General features: G+C 45.1%; 2 protein-coding genes across 2 annotated transcripts; one reads left to right on the forward strand and one right to left on the reverse strand.

The window, feature by feature from the left end:
- Nucleotides 1–349: 349 nt before the first annotated feature.
- LOC121540739 (transmembrane protein 178B-like) lies at nucleotides 350–8,413 on the reverse strand. The gene is made up of 4 exons (XM_041849801.2): nucleotides 7,505–8,413; nucleotides 6,793–6,906; nucleotides 6,101–6,238; nucleotides 350–1,511 (listed from the first exon to the last, which is right to left on the reverse strand). The coding sequence occupies exons 1-4, from the start codon at nucleotides 7,899–7,901 to the stop codon at nucleotides 1,249–1,251; spliced, it is 912 nt and encodes a 303-aa protein (XP_041705735.1). The 5' UTR covers nucleotides 7,902–8,413; the 3' UTR covers nucleotides 350–1,248.
- Nucleotides 8,414–12,194: 3,781 nt separating this feature from the next.
- On the forward strand, nucleotides 12,195–20,166 carry LOC121540738 (transcription factor PU.1-like). Its single transcript, XM_045217614.1, has 5 exons — nucleotides 12,195–12,428; nucleotides 12,745–12,838; nucleotides 13,104–13,303; nucleotides 18,277–18,442; nucleotides 19,517–20,166. The coding sequence occupies exons 1-5, from the start codon at nucleotides 12,396–12,398 to the stop codon at nucleotides 19,834–19,836; spliced, it is 813 nt and encodes a 270-aa protein (XP_045073549.1). The 5' UTR covers nucleotides 12,195–12,395; the 3' UTR covers nucleotides 19,837–20,166.
- The last annotated feature ends 514 nt before the right edge of the window (nucleotides 20,167–20,680 follow it).

The raw sequence follows: 20,680 nt of genomic DNA on the forward strand, positions 1-20,680 counted from the left end.
AGTAGTATACGTTAATAATAGTAGTATACGTTAATATTAGTAGTATACGTTAATATTAGTAGTATACATTAATAATAGTAGTATACATTAATTTTAGTAGTATACATTAATAATAGTAGTATACATTAATAATAGTAGTATACATTAATATTAGTAGTATACATTAATAATAGTAGTATACATTAATTTTAGTAGTATACATTAATAATAGTAGTATACATTAATAATAGTAGTATACATTAATATTAGTAGTATACATTAATATTAGTAGTATACATTAATAATAGTAGTATACATTAATAATAGTAGTATACATTAATAACCACAAGAGCAAAAGGTTTGTATCATCATTTTATTTTCCAAAATATCTTGATGGCGCTATCATGATCAGTAAAACTTCAAGAACATCAAAACATTTCCCATCAAATACAATCGTGTATCTTAATGCTCATGTTTTTTTTGTTTTTTTTAATACACACAAAAGCAAACCTGCATACATACATTTTCTAAATCGACATTTACATATTATTTTGTTTTCAATCGGTACATACAGTAAAAACTACCACACGATTGCTCTTTGAAAATGTGAGAATACACATCCATATTATTTTAATTTATTACAACTTAGCTTAGGGGTATATCCTAACTTGCACTTTCACTTGGCCATGCATTGATGTCAATGGTAGAGTAAGTGAAAGATACACTTAAGTGGAAGTTAGAATTCATCCCTTAAAGTTGGTGCTATCATTGTTCTTCTGTGTTCCTTTTGTTTTTTAGAACCAGCATCAAAGGTCAAAGGTACAGGAAGATATTTAGGAGAGTAACTTCTCTCCTCTTTTAATAGCAAGCAATAACACTGAACAATTCATTATTGGACAAAAAGATCATTCTGTAACTGTTGACATTTTGGGGGTTGAGGAAGAGGAGGACCGAAGAAAAGAAGAAGTGAATTCCTCTTCAGTAAACAGTCACCATCTGACCCCAACATATTCCCCTCAAGCTGAAGAGCCAGAGCCAATGTCTTTCCGTCTGTTTCTTTCTTTGTGCAGTCAGTGCTGTGTTTCTGACAGATCTTAGTCCCTGGGTAACGTCCCCCGTCCAGTCAGAACAGAAAAGCATCTCTTTCCGGAGAAGAAACAAGACTTAGGTGGGATGAGAGTCCTGTCACTGGAAAGTCTGGCAGACACTGATCACACACACACCACACACTCCTGTGTTCAACTCAAATAGTACTTTATTTCTATGGTGTCACACACAGCCGTTCTCATGTCGGGGCTTGCGTTGCGGCCTCTCTACCATAGTGTGAGGGACGGGTGGGTAGAGGGAAGGAGCCAGGGTGCACAGGAAGCCGGCCAATAGGGTGAGACCTAGGCCACCCCATGCGCAGAACATGGACCAACCATAACCATGACTGATGTCTTCTGGGATCCCATACATGTAGCGAGGATAACGGGACAGTTCAAAGTTGATCCCTGATACACATGTACACAGAGAGATGATACAGCATGTTCCTGATGGGGGGAAGCAAGAGAGAGAGAGAGAGAGAGAGAGAGAGAGAGCAGGAGAGAGAGGGAGAGAGGAGAGAGAGAGAGAGCGGTAGAGAAGGGGAGAGAGGAGATAAGTTAATATTCCATGAAATAGGGAGTGTTTTCCCCCAACACACATTTGACTTCCTGGCCATCCTCTATACATGGGCAGTTTATACAAGACCGTTTCATGCATTTGTCGATGGTATTAGAATGATTTCTGAATTCCCACCCAGCCAATCAGAGGGCAGGGCAGGTAGCCTAGCCTATCCTAGCGGCTAGAGCATTGGGCCAGTAACCAAAATGCTACTGGTTCAAATACAGTGGGGGAAAAAAGTATTTAGTCAGCCACCAATTGTGCAAGTTCTCCCACTTAAAAAGATGAGAGAGGCCTATAATTTTCATCATAGGTACACGTCAACTATGACAGACAAAATGAGGAAAAAAAATCCAGAAAATCACATTGTAGGATTTTTAATGAATTTATTTGCAAATTATGGTGGAAAATAAGTATTTGGTCAATAACAAAAGTTTCTCAATATTTTGTTATATACCCTTTGTTGGCAATGACACAGGTCAAACGTTTTCTGTAAGTCTTCACAAGGTTTTCACACACTGTTGCTGGTATTTTGGCCCATTCCTCCATGCAGATCTCCTCTAGAGCAGTGACTCTCTCCTCTTCCATCCTCTGCTCAATCCTTCTCCCTCCAATCTCCTGATTCTGCCTCCTCAACCCTCCTCTCCTCCCTTTCTGCATCCTTTGACTCTCTATGTCCCCTATCCTCCCGGCCGGCTCGGTCCTCCCCTCCAGCTCCGTGGCTTGATGACTCATTGCAAGCTCACAGAACAGAGCTCCGGGCAGCTGAGCGGAAATGGAAGAAAACTAGACTCCCTGCGGACCTGGCATCTTTTCACTCCCTCCTCTCTACATTTTCATCATCTGTTTCTGCTGCTAAGGCCACATTCTACCACTCTAAATTCCAAGCATCTGCCTCTAACCCTAGGAAGCTCTTTGCCACATTCTCCTCCCTGCTGAATCCTCCTTCCCCCCCCCCCCTCCTCCCTCTCTGTGGATGACTTCGTCAACCACTTTGAAAAGAAGGTTGACGACATCCGATCCTCGTTTGTTAAGTCAAATGACACTGCTGGTCCTGCTCACACTGCCCTACCCTATGCTTTGACTTCTTTCTCCCCTCTCTCTCCAGATAAAATCTTGCGACTTGTGACTGCAGGCCGCCCAACAACCTGCCCGCTTGACCCTATCCCCTCCTCTCTTCTCCAGACCATCTCCGGTGACCTTCTCCCCTACCTCACCTCGCTGATCAACTCATCCTTGACCGCTGGCTATGTCCCTTCCGTCTTCAAGAGAGCGAGAGTTGCACCCCTTCTCAAAAAAACAACACTCGATCCCTCTGATGTCAACAACTACAGACCAGTATCCCTTCTTTCTTTTCTTTCCAAAACTATTGAGCGTGCCGTCTTTAGCCAACTCTCTTGCTATCTCTCTCAGAATGACCTTCTTGATCCAAACCAGTCAGGTTTCAGGACTGGTCATTCAACTGAGACTGCTCTTCTCTGTGTCACGGAGGCTCTCCGCACTGCTAAAGCTAACTCTCTCTCCTCTGCTCTTGTCCTTCTAGACCTGTCTGCTGCTTTTGATACTGTGAACCATCAGATCCTCCTCTCCACCCTCTCCGAGCTGGGCATCTCCGGCGCGGCTCACTCTTGGATTGCGTCCTACCTGACCGGTCGCTCCTACCAAGTGGCGTGGCGAGAAGCTGTCTCCGCACCACGTGCTCTCACCACTGGTGTCCCCCAGGGCTCAGTTCTAGGCCCTCTCCTATTCTCGCTATACACCAAGTCACTTGGCTCTGTCATATCCTCACATGGCCTCTCCTATCATTGCTACGCTGACGATACACAACTAATCTTCTCCTTTCCCCCTTCTGATAACCAGGTGGCGAATCGCATCTCTGCATGTCTTGCAGACATATCAGTATGGATGACGGATCACCACCTCAAGCTGAACCTTGGCAAGACGGAGCTGCTCTTCCTCCCGGGGAAGGACTGCCCGTTCCATGATCTCGCCATCACGGTTGACAACTCCGTTGTGTCCTCCTCCCAGAGTGCGAAGAGCCTTGGCGTGACCCTGGACAACACCCTGTCGTTCTCCGCTAACATCAAGGCGGTGACCCGATCCTGTAGGTTCATGCTCTACAACATTCGGAGAGTACGACCCTGCCTTACACAGGAAGCGGCACAGGTCCTAATCCAGGCACTTGTCATCTCCCGTCTGGATTACTGCAACTCGCTGTTGGCTGGGCTCCCTGCCTGTGCCATTAAACCCCTACAACTCATCCAGAATGCCGCAGCCCGTCTGGTGTTCAACCTTCCCAAGTTCTCTCACGTCACCCCGCTCCTCCGCACACTCCACTAGCTTCCAGTTGAAGCTCGCATCTGTTACAAGACCATGGTGCTTGCCTATGGAGCTGTGAGGGGAACGGCACCTCCGTACCTTCAGGCTCTGATCAGTCCCTACACCCAAACGAGGGCATTGCGTTCATCCACCTCTGGCCTGCTGGCTCCCCTTCCTCTGCGGTAGCATAGTTCCCGCTCAGCCCAGTCAAAACTGTTCGCTGCTCTGGCACCCCAATGGTGGAACAAGCTCCCTCACGACGCCAGGACAGCGGAGTCACTCACCACCTTCCGGAGACATTTGAAACCCCACCTCTTTAAGGAATACCTGGGATAGGATAAAGTAATCCTTCTACCCCCCCAAAAAAATAAAAAATAATAATAATAATATGTAAAGTGGTTATCCCACTGGCTATAGGGTGAATGCACCAATTTGTAAGTCGCTCTGGATAAGAGCGTCTGCTAAATGACGTAAATGTAAATGTAAATGTAATGTTTTGGGGCTGTCGCTGGGCAACACGGACTTTCAACTCCCTCCAAAGATTTTCTATGGGGTTGAGATCTGGAGACTGGCTAGGCAACTCCAGGACCTTGAAATGCTTCTTACGAAGCCACTCCTTCGTTGCCCGGGCGGTGTGTTTGGGATCATTGTCATGCTGAAAGACCCAGCCACGTTTCATCTTCAATGCCCTTGCTGATGGAAGGAGGTTTTCACTCAAAATCTCACGATACATGGCCCCATTCATTCTTTCCTTTACACGGATCAGTCGTCCTGGTCCCTTTGCAGGAAAACAGCCCCAAAGCATGATGTTTCCACCGCCATGCTTCACAGTAGGTATGGTGTTCTTTGGATGCAACTCAGCATTCTTTGTCCTCCAAACACGACGAGTTGAGTTTTTACCAAAAAGTTATATTTTGGTTTCATCTGACCATATGACATTCTCCCAATCCTCTTCTGGATCATCCAAATGCACTCTAGCAAACTTCAGACGGGCCTGGACATGTACTGGCTTAAGCAGGGGGACACGTCTGGCACTGCAGGATTTGAGTCCCTGGCGGCGTAGTGTGTTACTGATGGTAGGCTTTGTTACTTTGGTCCCAGCTCTCTGCAGGTCATTCACTAGGTCCCCCCCGTGTGGTTCTGGGATTTTTGCTCACCGTTCTTGTGATCATTTTGACCCCATGGGGTGAGATCTTGCGTGGAGCCCCAGATCGAAGGAGATTATCAGTGGTCTTGTATGTCTTCCATTTCCTAATAATTGCTCCCACAGTTGATTTCTTCAAACCAAGCTGCTTACCTATTGCAGATTCAGTCTTCCCAGCCTGGTGCAGGTCTACAATTTTGTTTCTGGTGTCCTTTGACAGCTCTTTGGTCTTGGCCATTGTGGAGTTTGGAGTGTGACTGTTTGAGGTTGTGGACAGGTGTCTTTTATACTGATAACAAGTTCAAACAGGTGCCATTAATACAGGTAACGAGTGGAGGACAGAGGAGCCTCTTAAAGAAGAAGTTACAGGTCTGTGAGAGCCAGAAATCTTGCTTGTTTGTATGTGACCAAATACTTATTTTCCACCATAATTTGCAAATAAATTCATAAAAAATCCTACAATGTGATTTTCTGGAAAAAAAATTCTCAATTTTGTCTGTCATAGTTGACGTGTACCTATGATGAAAATTACAGGCCTCTCTCATCTTCTTAAGTGGGAGAACATGCACAATTGGTGGCTGACTAAATACGTTTTTTCCCCACTGTACCTGAGCAGACAAGGTGAAAAATCTGTCGATGTGCCCTTGAGCAAGGCACTTAACTTTACTTAACACTTATTTTTCTTAAACCTGCATTGTTGGTTAAGGTAAGTAAGCATTTCACTGTTGTATTCGGCGCATGTGGCAAATATTGTTTGATTTTATTTGATAACCCTAATTTGCTTCAGGGGTGCTGTACTACTTTGGCTGACCCTGTAAAACAACACATTTCACTATGTGAGTATAGGGGCTAGACTAGAGGTAGATTTAGAATTCAGAATATGTCTCCCCAGTAGGATGATGCTATGTATTCTGTGTACAGCATTTCTCATTCACCTCCCAGGAGGAAGAGCAGTCCAGCTATGCACAGCATTCTGTGCGCGCGTTTGAGTGAAACAGCTCTCTCAGAACTCACCTCCCATGAGAAACAGGAGTCCAGCTACGTACTGCATCAGGTCATGCTGCTTACAACAACCCAGAGCTCCAATCACCCAGCCAAACAGGATGATGGACACAGCCATGCCGATGAAACTGGCTGTCATTCTCTGCAGGTCTACACAGGGAGAGAGGAATTGGATGAAGAAATTAATATGTCAACATGATATAAAAATCATTTATTTTGCTGTGGTGGTGCCAAGTTAGTTAGACGGAAGGTTTGGAATTACACCTTGACTGTTGAGGGTGCTCAATGTGTCTTGGGAGTAATTGATGTCAATATCTTTGACAATTGTGGGAGGGCCCACATTGCTATTTCAATTCTAATGGACGGGGGAGGGGCTGATTTGGGTAACACTTTATTTGGATAGTCCATCTGTAGATGCTCTACAGACTATCAGTAACATTTCAAATAACTGTCTGCTAACCCTAACCCTAACCCTTATTCCAAACCGAACCCTAACCATAACCTTAGCAAGCAGTTGTTTATCAACAGATCGTTTTTTTTTTTTGATAGTATGACAATCCGGACTATCTAAATAAAGTGTGACCCAGATTTGTTATGGGGGTTCCCACCCATCCCTAACCCCTCCATATTTCCAACCATAGCTGCCATTGTAGACCTTTCTAATTCACCAGATGGAGATTGAAAGGGTTACCGCGGTAACTTACGGAGCGCATGCCACTCATCCTGACGAATAGTCTTGGTTATATTGATGTTCAGATTTCTGGGGAGGGCTAAAGAGGAGTAGTAGTATTTTATTGGTGTGCAGCGCTGAACCAAACCTACAGAGAAGGAACAAAAACAAACATAGTTTCACATGGAGAGGCCATATTGAAATTACAAATATTATTGCATGTGTAGCCTACCTGATAAAAAAAATAAAATGGCTAGCAGCATGAACCATAGTTTCACCACATATATTCACATTCAGTGTTTATATTCAGTGTTTTTACATTGGCCTCCCGTCTTAGCTGCGGCTCTGTAGCCTATAGGTTTATCTCCAAAAACACCAAAAAAAGACAAGTGGTGCCAATTCTAGTACAATGCGACCCCATGAACACACTGACACAACGTTGAGATGACACAAATAAATCAAACATCAACATTGGTGTCACATTATCAAATGATGGATGAAAAGCCGTGTTGTTGTTGTTGTTGCTGCTGCGTAGGCCTTGAATGTGGGCGGACCGCTAACCGCTAGATCAGCATTCAGCACCTCGGATAGCGCCTCATGCAGCGCTCAAATTCCGATGATGATTCGCTCTGTTCACCACATCAGTGAGAATAAAAAACGCCTTGTAAACAGACAATTGCGCCACTGACATTATATATATATAAACAGTATAGTGTGTATGATATGACGTGATCAAATGATGAAACCTTTAAAGATGAGATCCTCCGTCTCCAGGTCGAATCCCTCTCGATGACATTTCCTCCACAGCCCGGAGATTGTGGAGTTGTACTGCCGACTGCAGAGGGACTCCATGGCCGGGGCAGGGGGCAAAAAGTGCCGCTTAGCCCGCAGGAGGACTCCCCCACTCGACCCCTTCCTCTCCACGTTATTCTCCTTCGGTAGCATACGGAGTGGGAGGTTCTGGTTGGAGATATAGATGAATCCAGGGTCGTTTCTTTTGTTGGAATAATTCTTACAACGTTCCTTGTGCCTCCTCGCATCCGTCTCGTACCAATTGTCAGTACATATTGCGACTGCTATGAGTCCCAAGGCGCAAAAAGACAAAGATAGCCCCGCAGCCGTCAATGTCCTCATAGCAGACATGATGTTCCCAGCTGCACGCGGTATAAGAAGAGATTCCTCCGGTTCCTCTCTCGTGCCAGCTGCCTGGATAATTCCTTCCGCGGGACAGCAATCAATGGCTCGTGCGGGGGAATGTGGTCGCTCTCTGCCGCAGCATCAAGCTGATAATACTGTGATGACCGTGTAATGATATATTCCTAGGCCATTATTGACGACAGATCACAAACACTATCGTTAATTGTCCCAGTACGACCAAATAGCAGTAAACATTACGTTATAAAAAAAAAAAAAACATTCGGTGATGATATCAGGACGGGCCTGTATTTTGGTTCCTTTCTCTCTTGCTGTAGGTCTGCCCAATATTGCTCGAGGGATTTATTAGCGAGTCCACTAGTCGATGCCAGCAGATGGAGACAGAGCAAACATTTTTATAATAATGCATCAGCCAACACAATACTATTCACTGTCCATATAGTCAAATAAATAAAGGAAGAGATACCGTTTACAGTACATTCTAACAGAATAGTTTTAGGACTGATACCCAAACAACAACACATCACCGTCTTCCCTCCACCCTTCAGGTAGCCATGTTTGTTTCCCTCCACCCTTCAGGTAGCCATGTTTGTTTCTGTGGGGCCGGCTGGAGATGAGCTGTGTTGTGTTTGTTTGGTGGTTGGTGAGTCTGGTTGGCATGGCTCCTGCAACCCTTGTGTCTTTGAGTCATGAGAGAGAGAGAGAGAGAGAGAGAGAGAGAGAGAGAGAGAGAGAGAGAGAGAGAGAGAGAGGGAGAGTTCACATCTGTGCTTGTGTGTACAGTGGGGAGAACAAGTATTTGATACACTGCCGATCTTGCAGGTTTTCCTACTTACCAAGCATGTAGAGGTCTGTAATTTTTATCATAGGTACACTTCAACTGTGAGAGACGGAATCTAAAACAAAAATCCAGAAAATCACATTGTATGATTTTTAAGTAATTAATTTGCATTTTATTGCATGACATAAGTATTTGATCACCTACCAACCAGTAAGAATTCCGGCTCTCACAGACCTGTTCGTTTTTCTTTAAGAAGCCCTCCTGTTCTCCACTCATTACCTGTATTAACTGCACCTGTTTGAACTTGTTACCTGTATAAAAGACACCTGTCCACACACTCAATCAAACAGACTCCAACCTCTCCACAATGGCCAAGACCAGAGAGCTGTGTAAGGACATCAGGGATACAATTGTAGACCTGCACAAGGGTGGGATGGGCTACAGGACAATAGGCAAGCAGCTTGGTGAGAAGGCAACAACTGTTGGCGCAATTATTAGAAAATGGAAGAAGTTCATGATGACGGTCAATCACCCTCGGTCTGGGGCTCCATGCAAGATCTCACCTCGTGGGGCATCAATGATCATGAGGAAGGTGAGGGATCAGCCCAGAACTACATGGCAGGACCTGGTCAATGACCTGAAGAGAGCTGGGACCACAGTCTCAAATAAAACCATTAGTAACACACTACGCCGTCATGGATTAAAATCCTGCAGCGCACGCAAGGTCCCCCTGCTCAAGCCAGCGCATGTCCAGGCCCGTCTGAAGTTTGCCAATGACCATCTGGATGATCCAGAGGAGGAATGGGAGAAGGTCATGGGGTCTGATGAGACAAAAATAGAGCTTTTTGGTCTAAACTCCACTCGCCGTGTTTGGAGGAAGAAGAAGGATGAGTACAACCCCAAGAACACCATCCCAACCATGAAGCATGGAGGTGGAAACATCATTCTTTGGGGAGGCTTTTCTGCAAAGGGGACAGGACGACTGCACCGTATTGAGGGGAGGATGGATGGCGCCATGTATCGCGAGATCTTGGCCAACAACCTCCTTCCCTCAGTAAGAGCATTGAAGATGGGTCGTGGCTGGGTCTTCCAGCATGACAACGACCCGAAACACACAGCCAGGGCAACTAAGGAGTGGCTCCGTAAGAAGCATCTCAAGGTCCTGGAGTGGCCTAGCCAGTCTCCAGACCTGAACCCAATAGAAAATCTTTGGAGGGGAGCTGAAAGTCCGTATTGCCCAGCGACAGCCCCGAAACCTGAAGGATCTGGAGAAGGTCTGTATGGAGGAGTGGGCCAAAATCCCTGCTGCAGTGTGTGCAAACCTGGTCAAGACCTACAGGAAACGTATGATCTCTGTAATTGCAAACAAAGGTTTCTGTACCAAATATTATGTTCTGCTTTTCTGATGTATCAAATACTTATGTCATGCAATAAAATGCAAATTAATTACTTAAAAATCATACAATGTGATTTTCTGGATTTTTGTTTTAGAATCCGTCTCTCACAGTTGAAGTGTACCTATGATAAAAAATTACAGACCTCTACATGCTTTGTAAGTAGGAAAACCTGCAAAATCGGCAGTGTATCAAATACTTGTTCTCCCCACTGTATGTGTGTGTAAGTGTGCTTGTGTGTGCGTGATTTCTGGGAGTTCCCTTCTATTCTTAAATAAATGATAAAACCCTGATACAGGCCTTTTGGGTTTTTTTCCTAACTGACCTCATGCTGTATTTTTCCATAATTTCAGATTAGTTTAGCTGAGACAAATGATTCGTCCAAAATGGCACCCTATTCCCTATATAGTGCACTACTTTCGACCAGAGTTTGCTACAACAGGAAAAGAATGCTGCAGCAACAGGAAATGTGAATTATTATGTGGATTATATAATTATTGGACATTTTTATATGGGTCGATACATTTTTTTGTAAGGGAAAATCAAGTCTGACATTTTAAAGTGGAAATTACAAAATTCAGAAGCCTTTTTAAACCTCAAATACACTACAAGTTTAAAATGTCCTGCATTGCAGGAAAGTTCTCCTGCAACACGATCAAATTAAGATCCTACATCAGTACAGGGAAAATGGTGCCATTGGGGACTGAGATAGACTGTGAAGACGCTTTAAGAGCTGTTGTGCAAGAGAGAGACAGTGTTTATCTGCAGATCTACACAAGAATATTCACACATTGACAGCAATAGGATATCTGTTACTGATTATACTAACCTCTTGTTTAAAGCAGATCTATACAAAATAGAGTTTTTTTAAAGATAATCTGGGGGTCCAAAAACAACCAGTGTAACAACAGGCCTGAGGCCAGCAATGTGATGCAACTGTCCCAACAAAAAAAAAAACACTCTTGTCTCCACCAATCATGAGAATAATGATCGTCTTTCTGTACCTTCATGTACGTAAACTATACAATTCAAGCTATGCATCTTGGTTCCCAGGAAACTTTGTGTCGTGGCGGCTTGCAGTTGTTTTCCTCACTGTCATCACACATGTATCTAATGAGGAATTGAATCTGTTAGTTCAATCATAGTTCCTCATTTAAGAGTGTGTGTGTGTGTGTGTGTGTGTGTGTGTGTGTGTGTGTGTATGTGTGTTCGTGCATGCGTGTGCGTGCGCATGTTTAAATGCTTTGATGCATTATTGCTGTCAAAGCCATGAGTCTTTTAACGGACCTGTCATCTTTATAAAGTGGACACATACATGTAGCCTAGTAATGGTATCGTAACATACAGACCTTCATGCTATTACTCACTTTGTTAATACAATCCATTTCTCTGTATCTCTGTGTGTCACCGTGTCACCGTGTCACTTCCTCCAATGTATTATATTATTATATAGTACTGGACCTTTAATTAAAAAGGGAACTAGCGCTTTCCCAACTTCACTTTTGGTTTGGACTTCTCTCAAAAACTCTTCAACAATAACCTCTTCTCTAAGTCAATGCTTAAAGTAGATACTGACAGTAACGTTACAAGAATAATATCACTGCTATAGTAGATACTGACAATACCGTCACAAGAATATCTCTGTTATTGTAGATACTGACAGTAACGTTACAAGAACATCTCTGTTATTGTAGATACTGACAGTAACGTTACAAGAATATCTCTGTTATTGTAGATACTGACAATACCGTTACAAGAACATCTCTGTTATTGTAGATACTGACAGTAACGTTACAAGAATATCTCTGTTATTGTAGACACTGACAATACCGTTACAAGTATATCACTGTTATATACAGTAGGTCTGCTATAACTCTCCCACAAGTAAAAACATGTTTTATGTTCAATTATTTTAGTGCATTTACCAAATATAATAGTTAAAAGCCTGAACGATAGGTTGACCCTTGGTTAAGAATCTAGGCAGAAAACGGTGAAACCAAACCCATGAATGTGAATCTGATTGGTTCACATCCTCTGACAAATCAGCAACTGTCAGGAATCAGATGAAGAAGAAAAAAGTGGAAGTACAGTATGTTGTTGGTTTAATGCTCCCAGCATTGTTTTTCAGCTCTGTTTGGGCTGATAGAGGTCAACTGTATTGCATTTGAAACTAAAGGACTCCGATCAGAAACTCAATCAAAATTCAAGGGAATTAAATCTAAGGATATTTCTCAGTTATTTCATGATTATAACTGCGTGATTTTGAAAGACAAGAGCTGACACGCACAGGTTTGCAAAGTCATCTTCATGCATATGATGGAAAGCTACATAATTCCATCTGTAAGTATTGTGTATGATCTTTTGTTTGTTGCAAATGTGGCTGAGAAATGTGTAAAAAGTACATATGAAATGTGCTAAATTGTAAATAAGTCAAATGTGGGTAAATTGTCCAGATTTACAAGCTGTTCATTGTGATTTTGTTAAATATATAATAAACTTTGTATTCATATCCAATGAGATATGTATTACACCATATCTCACTAGCAAGATATGTACTCAGCCTAGAGTACATAAGAATGACCCATTCTAGAAACACATAAACTTTTGCTATCTACCTTCATTTTTGACACGCATGAGATTTTTTTTCTTCCCAAAGGCATCTGAAGAAATAATCTCATATGAACCTGAGATTTATCGACCACCTGTAGAGTTATACTCATATCTCACCAATGTTGGAGAACTTCACGATGGTGAGTGGGAAAAAAACACACACTATGAATATAATGAGAAAGCTTCACACGTTAAAGACTGAATAGCTGTCCAATAGGGTTCAATTCAATTCAGTCAATTTAGCAAATAAACAATTGAAATTCCAATCGTCCTCATTGAAAATAAATTACGGTAACACATTACTTAAAGCCTGCCAGTATAATGCTTTATAGCTGTAAGTATGTACGAGCCTTTATAAATGTCACATCAACGCTTATAATATGTTATGTCTCTCTTCTGGTTTAGAGCATGGCTGGGACTACCACTCTGACCGGGGCATGCACCAGAGGGACTTGTTGGACACCTCCTCACAAGAGAGTCACCTGACAGAGCTACAGAGTGTCCATTCCCAACAGCTCCTCCAACCCTATCGTTACCCCGATACCGACACCCTCCACCTGCCACTAGTAGGCCCAGGACTGGGACCCCTACCCATCTCCCCACAGGTTAGTCCACCTCTAGTAGGCCCAGGACTGGGACCCCTACCCATCTCCCCACAGGTTAGTCCACCTCTAGTAGGCCCAGGACTGGGACCCCTACCCATCTCCCCACAGGTTAGTCCACCTCTAGTAGGCCCAGGACTGGGACCCCTACCCATCTCCCCACAGGTTAGTCCACCTCTAGTAGGCCCAGGACTGGGACCCTACCCATCTCCCCCACAGGTTAGTCCACCTCTAGTAGGCCCAGGACTGGGACCCCTACCCATCTCCCCCACAGGTTAGTCCACCTCTAGTAGGCCCAGGACTGGGACCCCAACCATCTCCCCACAGGTTAGTCCACCTCTAGTAGGCCCAGGACTGGGACCCCTACCCATCTCCCCACAGGTTAGTCCACCTCTAGTAGGCCCAGGACTGGGACCCCTACCCATCTCCCCACAGGTTAGTCCACCTCTAGTAGGCCCAGGACTGGGACCCCTACCCATCTCCCCACAGGTTAGTCCACCTCTAGTAGGCCCAGGACTGGGACCCCTACCCATCTCCCCCACAGGTTAGTCCACCTCTAGTAGGCCCAGGACTGGGACCCCTACCCATCTCCCCCACAGGTTAGTCCACCTCTAGTAGGCCCAGGACTGGGACCCCTACCCATCTCCCCCACAGGTTAGTCCACCTCTAGTAGGCCCAGGACTGGGACCCCTACCCATCTCCCCCACAGGTTAGTCCACCTCTAGTAGGCCCAGGACTGGGACCCCTACCCATCTCCCCACAGGTTAGTCCACCTCTAGTAGGCCCAGGACTGGGACCCCTACCCATCTCCCCACAGGTTAGTCCACCTCTAGTAGGCCCAGGACTGGGACCCCTACCCATCTCCCCACAGGTTAGTCCACCTCTAGTAGGCCCAGGACTGGGACCCCTACCCATCTCCCCACAGGTTAGTCCACCTCTAGTAGGCCCAGGACTGGGACCCCTACCCATCTCCCCACAGGTTAGTCCACCTCTAGTAGGCCCAGGACTGGGACCCCTACCCATCTCCCCACAGGTTAGTCCACCTCTAGTAGGCCCAGGACTGGGACCCCTACCCATCTCCCCACAGGTTAGTCCACCTCTAGTAGGCCCAGGACTGGGACCCCTACCCATCTCCCCACAGGTTAGTCCACCTCTAGTAGACCCAGGACTGGGACCTCTACCCATCTCCCCACAGGTTAGTCCAACTCTGTCTCTGATCATCTTGACAACTTATACTGTATGTATATGAAATTTGTATTTCAGATGAGAACAGTGTCAAAGCTGTGAAAAATATAAAATACCTATTGGGATAAAGCAACTCTGACAGATGGCCTAACACATAGCCTATGAAGAAAGATTCCCAGGCCTTTTATACTATAGTGGTATACATTATCACTATCAACAATATACAATATCTAGAGATAATACTCTCTGTCTTTGAGAGGGAGGGCAGAGAGATGACTGGATGCAATGTGATAGCATACACAGTTGTCTGTGCTGGTAGTGGGTTGCTCAACGATGCGCTTTTCCTGAGTGAGGGTACATTTAGCCACGACCCTCATGAGGGTACATTTATCCACGACCCCCATGAGGGTACATTTAGCCACGACCCTCATGAGGGTACATTTAGCCACGACCCTCATGAGGGTACATTTAGCCACGACCCTCATGAGGGTACATTTATCCACGACCCCCATGAGGGTACATTTAGCCAGGACCCTCATGAGGGTACATTTAGCCACGACCCTCATGAGGGTACATTTATCACGACCCTCATGAGGGTACATTTAGCCAGGACCCCCATGAGGGTACATTTAGCCACGACCCTCATGAGGGTACATTTAGCCACGACCCTCATGAGGGTACATTTATCACGACCCCATGAGGGTACATTTAGCCAGGACCCTCATGAGGGTACATTTAGCCACGACCCTCATGAGGGTACATTTAGTCATGACCCTCATGAGGGTACATTTAGCCACAACCCTCATGAGGGTACATTTAGCCAGGACCCTCATGAGGGTATATTTAGCCATGACCCTCATGAGGGTACATTTAGCCACGACCCTCATGAGGGTACATTTAGCCATGACCCTCATGAGGGTACATTTAGCCAGGACCCTCATGAGGGTACATTTAGCCACAACTCTCATGAGGGTACATTTAGCCAGGACCCTCATGAGGGTATATTTAGCCATGACCCTCATGAGGGTACATTTAGCCACGACCCTCATGAGGGTACATTTAGCCACAACCCTCATGAGGGTACATTTAGCCAGGGCCCTCATGAGGGTACATTTAGCCACGACCCTCATGAAGGTACATTTAGCCACGACCCTCATGAGGGTACATTTAGCCAGGACCCTCATGCAAGTACATTTAGCCACAACCCTCATGAGGGTACATTTATCCACGACCCTCATGAGGGTACATTTAGCCACGACCCTCATGAGGGTACATTTAGCCACGACCCTCATGAGGGTACATTTAGCCACGACCCTCATGAGGGAACATTTATCCACGACCCTCATGAGGGTACATTTAGCCACGACCCTCATGAGGGTACATTTAGCCACAACCCTCATGAGGGTACATTTAGCCAGGACCCTCATGAGGGTACATTTAGCCACGACCCTCATGAAGGTACATTTAGCCACGACCCTCATGAGGGTACATTTAGCCAGGACCCTCATGCGAGTACATTTAGCCACAACCCTCATGAGGGTACATTTAGCCATGACCCCCATGAGGGTACATTTAGCCAGGACCCTCATGAGGGTACATTTAGTGACGACCCTCATGAGGGTACATTTAGCCATGACCCTCATGAGGGTACATTTAGCCAGGACCCTCATGAGGGTACATTTAGCCACGACCCTCATGAGGGTACATTTAGCCACGACCCTCATGAGGGTACATTTAGCCACGACCCTCATGAGGGTACATTTAGCCAGGACCACTAGCCTAGCGAGGATAGAGCAGCAGAATAGTGCACACTCCCCAACCGCAGGGCTGTGGATAGCCTAGGCTACACCTCATTTACTCAACCTCCTTATTGAGACATCATCTGAGGCACTGCAGTGAGTGGGTGAGGAAAGCCTGATCAAATACAAATGTACAATGCAACTGTTAAATCAAAGATGTATAGAATAATTGCTTTGGGGGCTATTTGAGAATGGCTTTGGGGGCTGTAGGAGAATGTCTTTGGGGGCTATGAATGCTTTGGGGGCTGTAGGAGAATGGCTTTGGGGGCTATAGGAGAATGGCTTTGGGGGCTATAGGAGAATGCTTTGGGGGCTATAGGAGAATGCTTTGGGGGCTATAGGAGAATGGCTTTGGGGGCTATAGGAGAATGCTTTGGGGGCTATAGGAGAATGCTTTGGGGGCTATTTGAGAATGGCTTTGGGGGCTATAGGAGAATGCTTTGGGGGCTATTTGAGAATGGCTTTGGGGGCTATAGGAGAATGGCTTTGGGGGCTATAGGAGAATGCTTTGGGGGCTATTTGAGAATGGCTTTGGGGGCTGTAGGAGAATGCTTTGGGGGCTATAGGAGAATGCTTTGGGGGCTATAGGAGAATGCTTTGGGGGCTGTAGGAGAATGGCTTTGGGGGCTATAGGAGAATGCTTTGGGGGCTATAGGAGAATGCTTTGGGGGCTATATGAGAATGGCTTTGGGGGCTATAGGAGAATGCTTTGGGGGCTATAGGAGAATGGCTTTGGGGGCTATAGGAGAATGCTTTGGGGGCTATTTGAGAATGGCTTTGGGGGCTGTAGGAGAATGCTTTGGGGGCTATAGGAGAATGCTTTGGGGGCTATAGGAGAATGCTTTGGGGGCTGTAGGAGAATGGCTTTGGGGGCTATAGGAGAATGCTTTGGGGGCTATAAGAGAATGCTTTGGGGGCTATAGGAGAATGGCTTTGGGGGCTGTAGGAGAATGGCTTTGGGGGCTGTAGGAGAATGACTTTGGGGGCTATAGGAGAAGGCTTTGGGGGCTATAGGAGAATGGCTTTGGGGGCTATAGGAGAATGCTTTGGGGGCTATAGGAGAATGATTTGGGGGCTATAGGAGAATGGCTTTGGAGGCTGTAGGAGAATGGCTTTGGGGGCTGTAGGAGAATGACTTTGGGGGCTATAGTAGAATGCTTTGGGGGCTGTAGGAGAATGGCTTTGGGGGCTATAGGAGAATGCTTTGGGGGCTATAGGAGAATGCTTTGGGGGCTATAGGAGAATGGCTTTGGGGGCTGTAGGAGAATGGCTTTGGGGGCTGTAGGAGAATGACTTTGGGGGCTATAGGAGAATGCTTTGGGGGCTGTAGGAGAATGGCTTTGGGGGCTGTAGGAGAATGACTTTGCATTTGTCATAAGAAGTAAATCCCCACAGAATGATGTAAATAAAAATCAGTCTCCAAAACATTTGGCCTGGACTTTTAAGGGTATTTCTCATGTATGACTGTCTGTCCATTGTGCTATTGGCAATTGTTTTTAGATTATATTTAGTTGCCCTTCCACTACTTCCTCTTTTAGTGAGATGACGGACCATTTTGACATTTCCAAAGTAACACAATCCGACAGTCTCTCAGGCCAGTCTACTAAGCAACGGTTATTTATACAGGAGATGTGTATGTGATCACCAAATCACAGAGTAATCAAAGCAAACACAATATTAAGCCTACAGAATCAAGGACCTATTTTTTTAACTCTGCATTGTTGGTTAAGGGCTCGTAAGCAAGTATTTCACGGTTAAGTCTACACCTGTTGTATTCGGCGCATGTTAAAAATAGATTTTAATTTGAAATATTTAGATTTCGGGGGTCCTGCCTAGATAAAGAGGCTAAAACATGTGGAGGTTTTCCATACTTTCATTCAGAACTAGTGCTCAAAATGGCGCCCCAAAATGTGTGTTATATTGTCATATAGATGCTAAACAAAACATACCGTACAACCATCTATCAAATGATCTGTCCATTCTTCTCCACAGATGCCGTATTACAGCCGCACGGTGTTTTACCATCAGCAGGCCCCCGTGTCCCCGAGCCACTACTGCTCAGAGGAGGAGAGACCTGGGGGCCACAGCCCCCCACTGGAGGTGTCTGAGGGAGAGGAGGAGGACTACGGAGACCATGTCCCCTCTGGGGGTGACTCCAGTGAGTCCTGACTTACTGAATGACTGACTGATCTGGCTGACTGACTGATTGACTGATCTGGCTGACTGACTGATTGACTGATCTGGCTGACTGACTGATTGACTGACTGATTGACTGATCTGGCTGACTGACTGATTGACTGATCTGGCTGACTGACTGATTGACTGATCTGGCTGACTGACTGACTGACTGATCTGGCTGACTGACTGATTGACTGATCTGGCTGACTGACTGATTGACTGATCTGGCTGACTGACTGATTGACTGATCTGGCTGACTGACTGATTGACTGATCTGGCTGACTGGCTGACTGATTGACTGATCTATTTGTAAGTCGCTCTGGATAAGAGCGTCTGCTAAATGACGTAAATGTAAATGTAAATGATCTGGCTGACTGGCTGACTGATTGACTGATCTGGCTGACTGACTGATTGACTGATCTGGCTGATCTGGCTGACTGACTGATTGACTGGTTGACTGATATGGCTAATCTGGCCCACTTCTGGACCATAATTTTAACTGGGCCGTAATACCTGGTAGATGTGGGCTGGATTTCGGCCATAATAGTTTTGTTGGCTGGGTAGGGTCCTATTCCATACAGGGATCACTGTCAATGCAAATATTTACTATCATAATTATAATCAAAACATAACCAACAGTAACGTTTAACCGGAGTATGGGCATGTGGAAACGAGTGGGTGTGTCGAAAGGAGTGGGCGTTTCGAAAGCAAGCAGCTAATTGGTCAGATATTACTGCTCTGCCTAACCCGCTCTGGCTTTTAGCTAACCCCTAAAACTTTTCCTAACCTTACCCTAATTATCCTAACCCGCTACGTTAATTATCCTAACCTGCTGCGTAAGTTCTCCTAACGAGCTACGAAAAGTCAATTCTGACATAAACTGTATACCATCTAGTCGAAACCTCTAACCTATAGCAGAGCGCTTTTGACACACCCACTCCATTCCACACGCCCACTACCCCGGGGTGCAGTTGAAACTGGAGGAATTATGAGAAAAATGTAATCCCATATGAATCCCTTATCTCCAATATCTCTACCATATCTCTCTATCCAGGTAGCAAGAGAAAGACCCGCCTGTACCAGTTCCTGCTGGATCTGCTGAGGAAAGGAGACATGAAGGACAGCGTGTGGTGGGCGGACAAAGAGAAAGGTATCTTCCAGTTCTCTTCTAAACACAAGGAGACTCTGGCTAATCGATGGGGCACGCAGAAAGGAAACAGGAAGAAGATGACCTATCAGAAGATGGCCAGGGCCCTGCGGAACTACGGCAAGACGGGAGAGATCAAAAAGGTCAAGAAGAAACTGACCTACCAGTTCAGTCTAGAGGTACTGAGGAAAGTCTCAACTACAGAGAGAAGTCACTGCCATCACTAGGGGTACCAGAGAATTGTTTATGTAATGCCCCTTGATACAGGCTTTGGGAGTAGGCCTACCCTCACTGATATGCATTGCAAATAGGACAATGATGACTGTCTCCTGTAATTCTATGTCATCACATTTTAAAATGATACTCCAGAAACAATCAGGTAGCCTTAAACGTGTTTATGTTTTGATTTTTTTATTGATGTTTGCATATTCCATGTTTATTTATTTACTTAACTGAACATGTCTTCATGTTCTGCATTGCATGATCTTGCTCTTGACTCTCTATCTTTGTGTCTGTGAAGGAAAAAGCAATAAACTATATGCTTTGCAAATGCTGCACTTCTTAGAAAATCATTTAGTGGAATGGAAGAAGGATCAAAACCCCAAATAATGGAAACACTAGTCTATCATGAGTAAAGACAATGGAAACGCTAGTCTATCATGAGTAAAGACAATGGAAACGCTAGTCTATCATGAGTAAAGACAATGGAAACGCTAGTCTATCATGAGTAAAGACAATGGAAACACTAGTCTATCATGAGTAAAGACAATGGAAACGCTAGTCTATCATGAGTAAAGACAATGGAAACGCTAGTCTATCATGAGTAAAGACAATGGAAACACTAGTCTATCATGAGTAAAGACAATGGAAACACTAGTCTATCATGACTAAAGAAGGAGCAGACAGTGGCAGCAATCATTCTCTTCCTCTGTTATCATGTTCTGCCTTCAACCTCCTCATCATGAAAAGTAATGAAAATGCACATCATGAAAAGTGAACCCATCACAGGTCAGTTTCGGGGCGTAGGCCTATACTAGTTTGGAAAGAGTTCTGAAACATAGGGTATGGCAG

Source organism: Coregonus clupeaformis, unplaced genomic scaffold (genome assembly GCF_020615455.1).
Source record: "Coregonus clupeaformis isolate EN_2021a unplaced genomic scaffold, ASM2061545v1 scaf1147, whole genome shotgun sequence".
Lineage (NCBI taxonomy): Eukaryota > Metazoa > Chordata > Actinopteri > Salmoniformes > Salmonidae > Coregonus > Coregonus clupeaformis.

Coding starts and splice junctions, on each gene's coding strand:
- LOC121540738 (XM_045217614.1), top strand. CDS start 12,396: ATGCATATGATGGAAAGCTACATAATTCCATCT. Junction 13,304..18,276: donor CCCTACCCATCTCCCCACAG/GTTAGTCCACCT, acceptor TCTTCTCCACAG/ATGCCGTATTACAGCCGCAC. Junction 18,443..19,516: donor CCCCTCTGGGGGTGACTCCA/GTGAGTCCTGAC, acceptor CTCTCTATCCAG/GTAGCAAGAGAAAGACCCGC.
- LOC121540739 (XM_041849801.2), bottom strand. CDS start 7,901: ATGTCTGCTATGAGGACATTGACGGCTGCGGGGCTATCTTTGTCTTTT. Junction 6,907..7,504: donor GGAGGATCTCATCTTTAAAG/GTTTCATCATTT, acceptor CCTTCTCTGTAG/GTTTGGTTCAGCGCTGCACA. Junction 6,239..6,792: donor GGATGAGTGGCATGCGCTCC/GTAAGTTACCGC, acceptor CTCCCTGTGTAG/ACCTGCAGAGAATGACAGCC.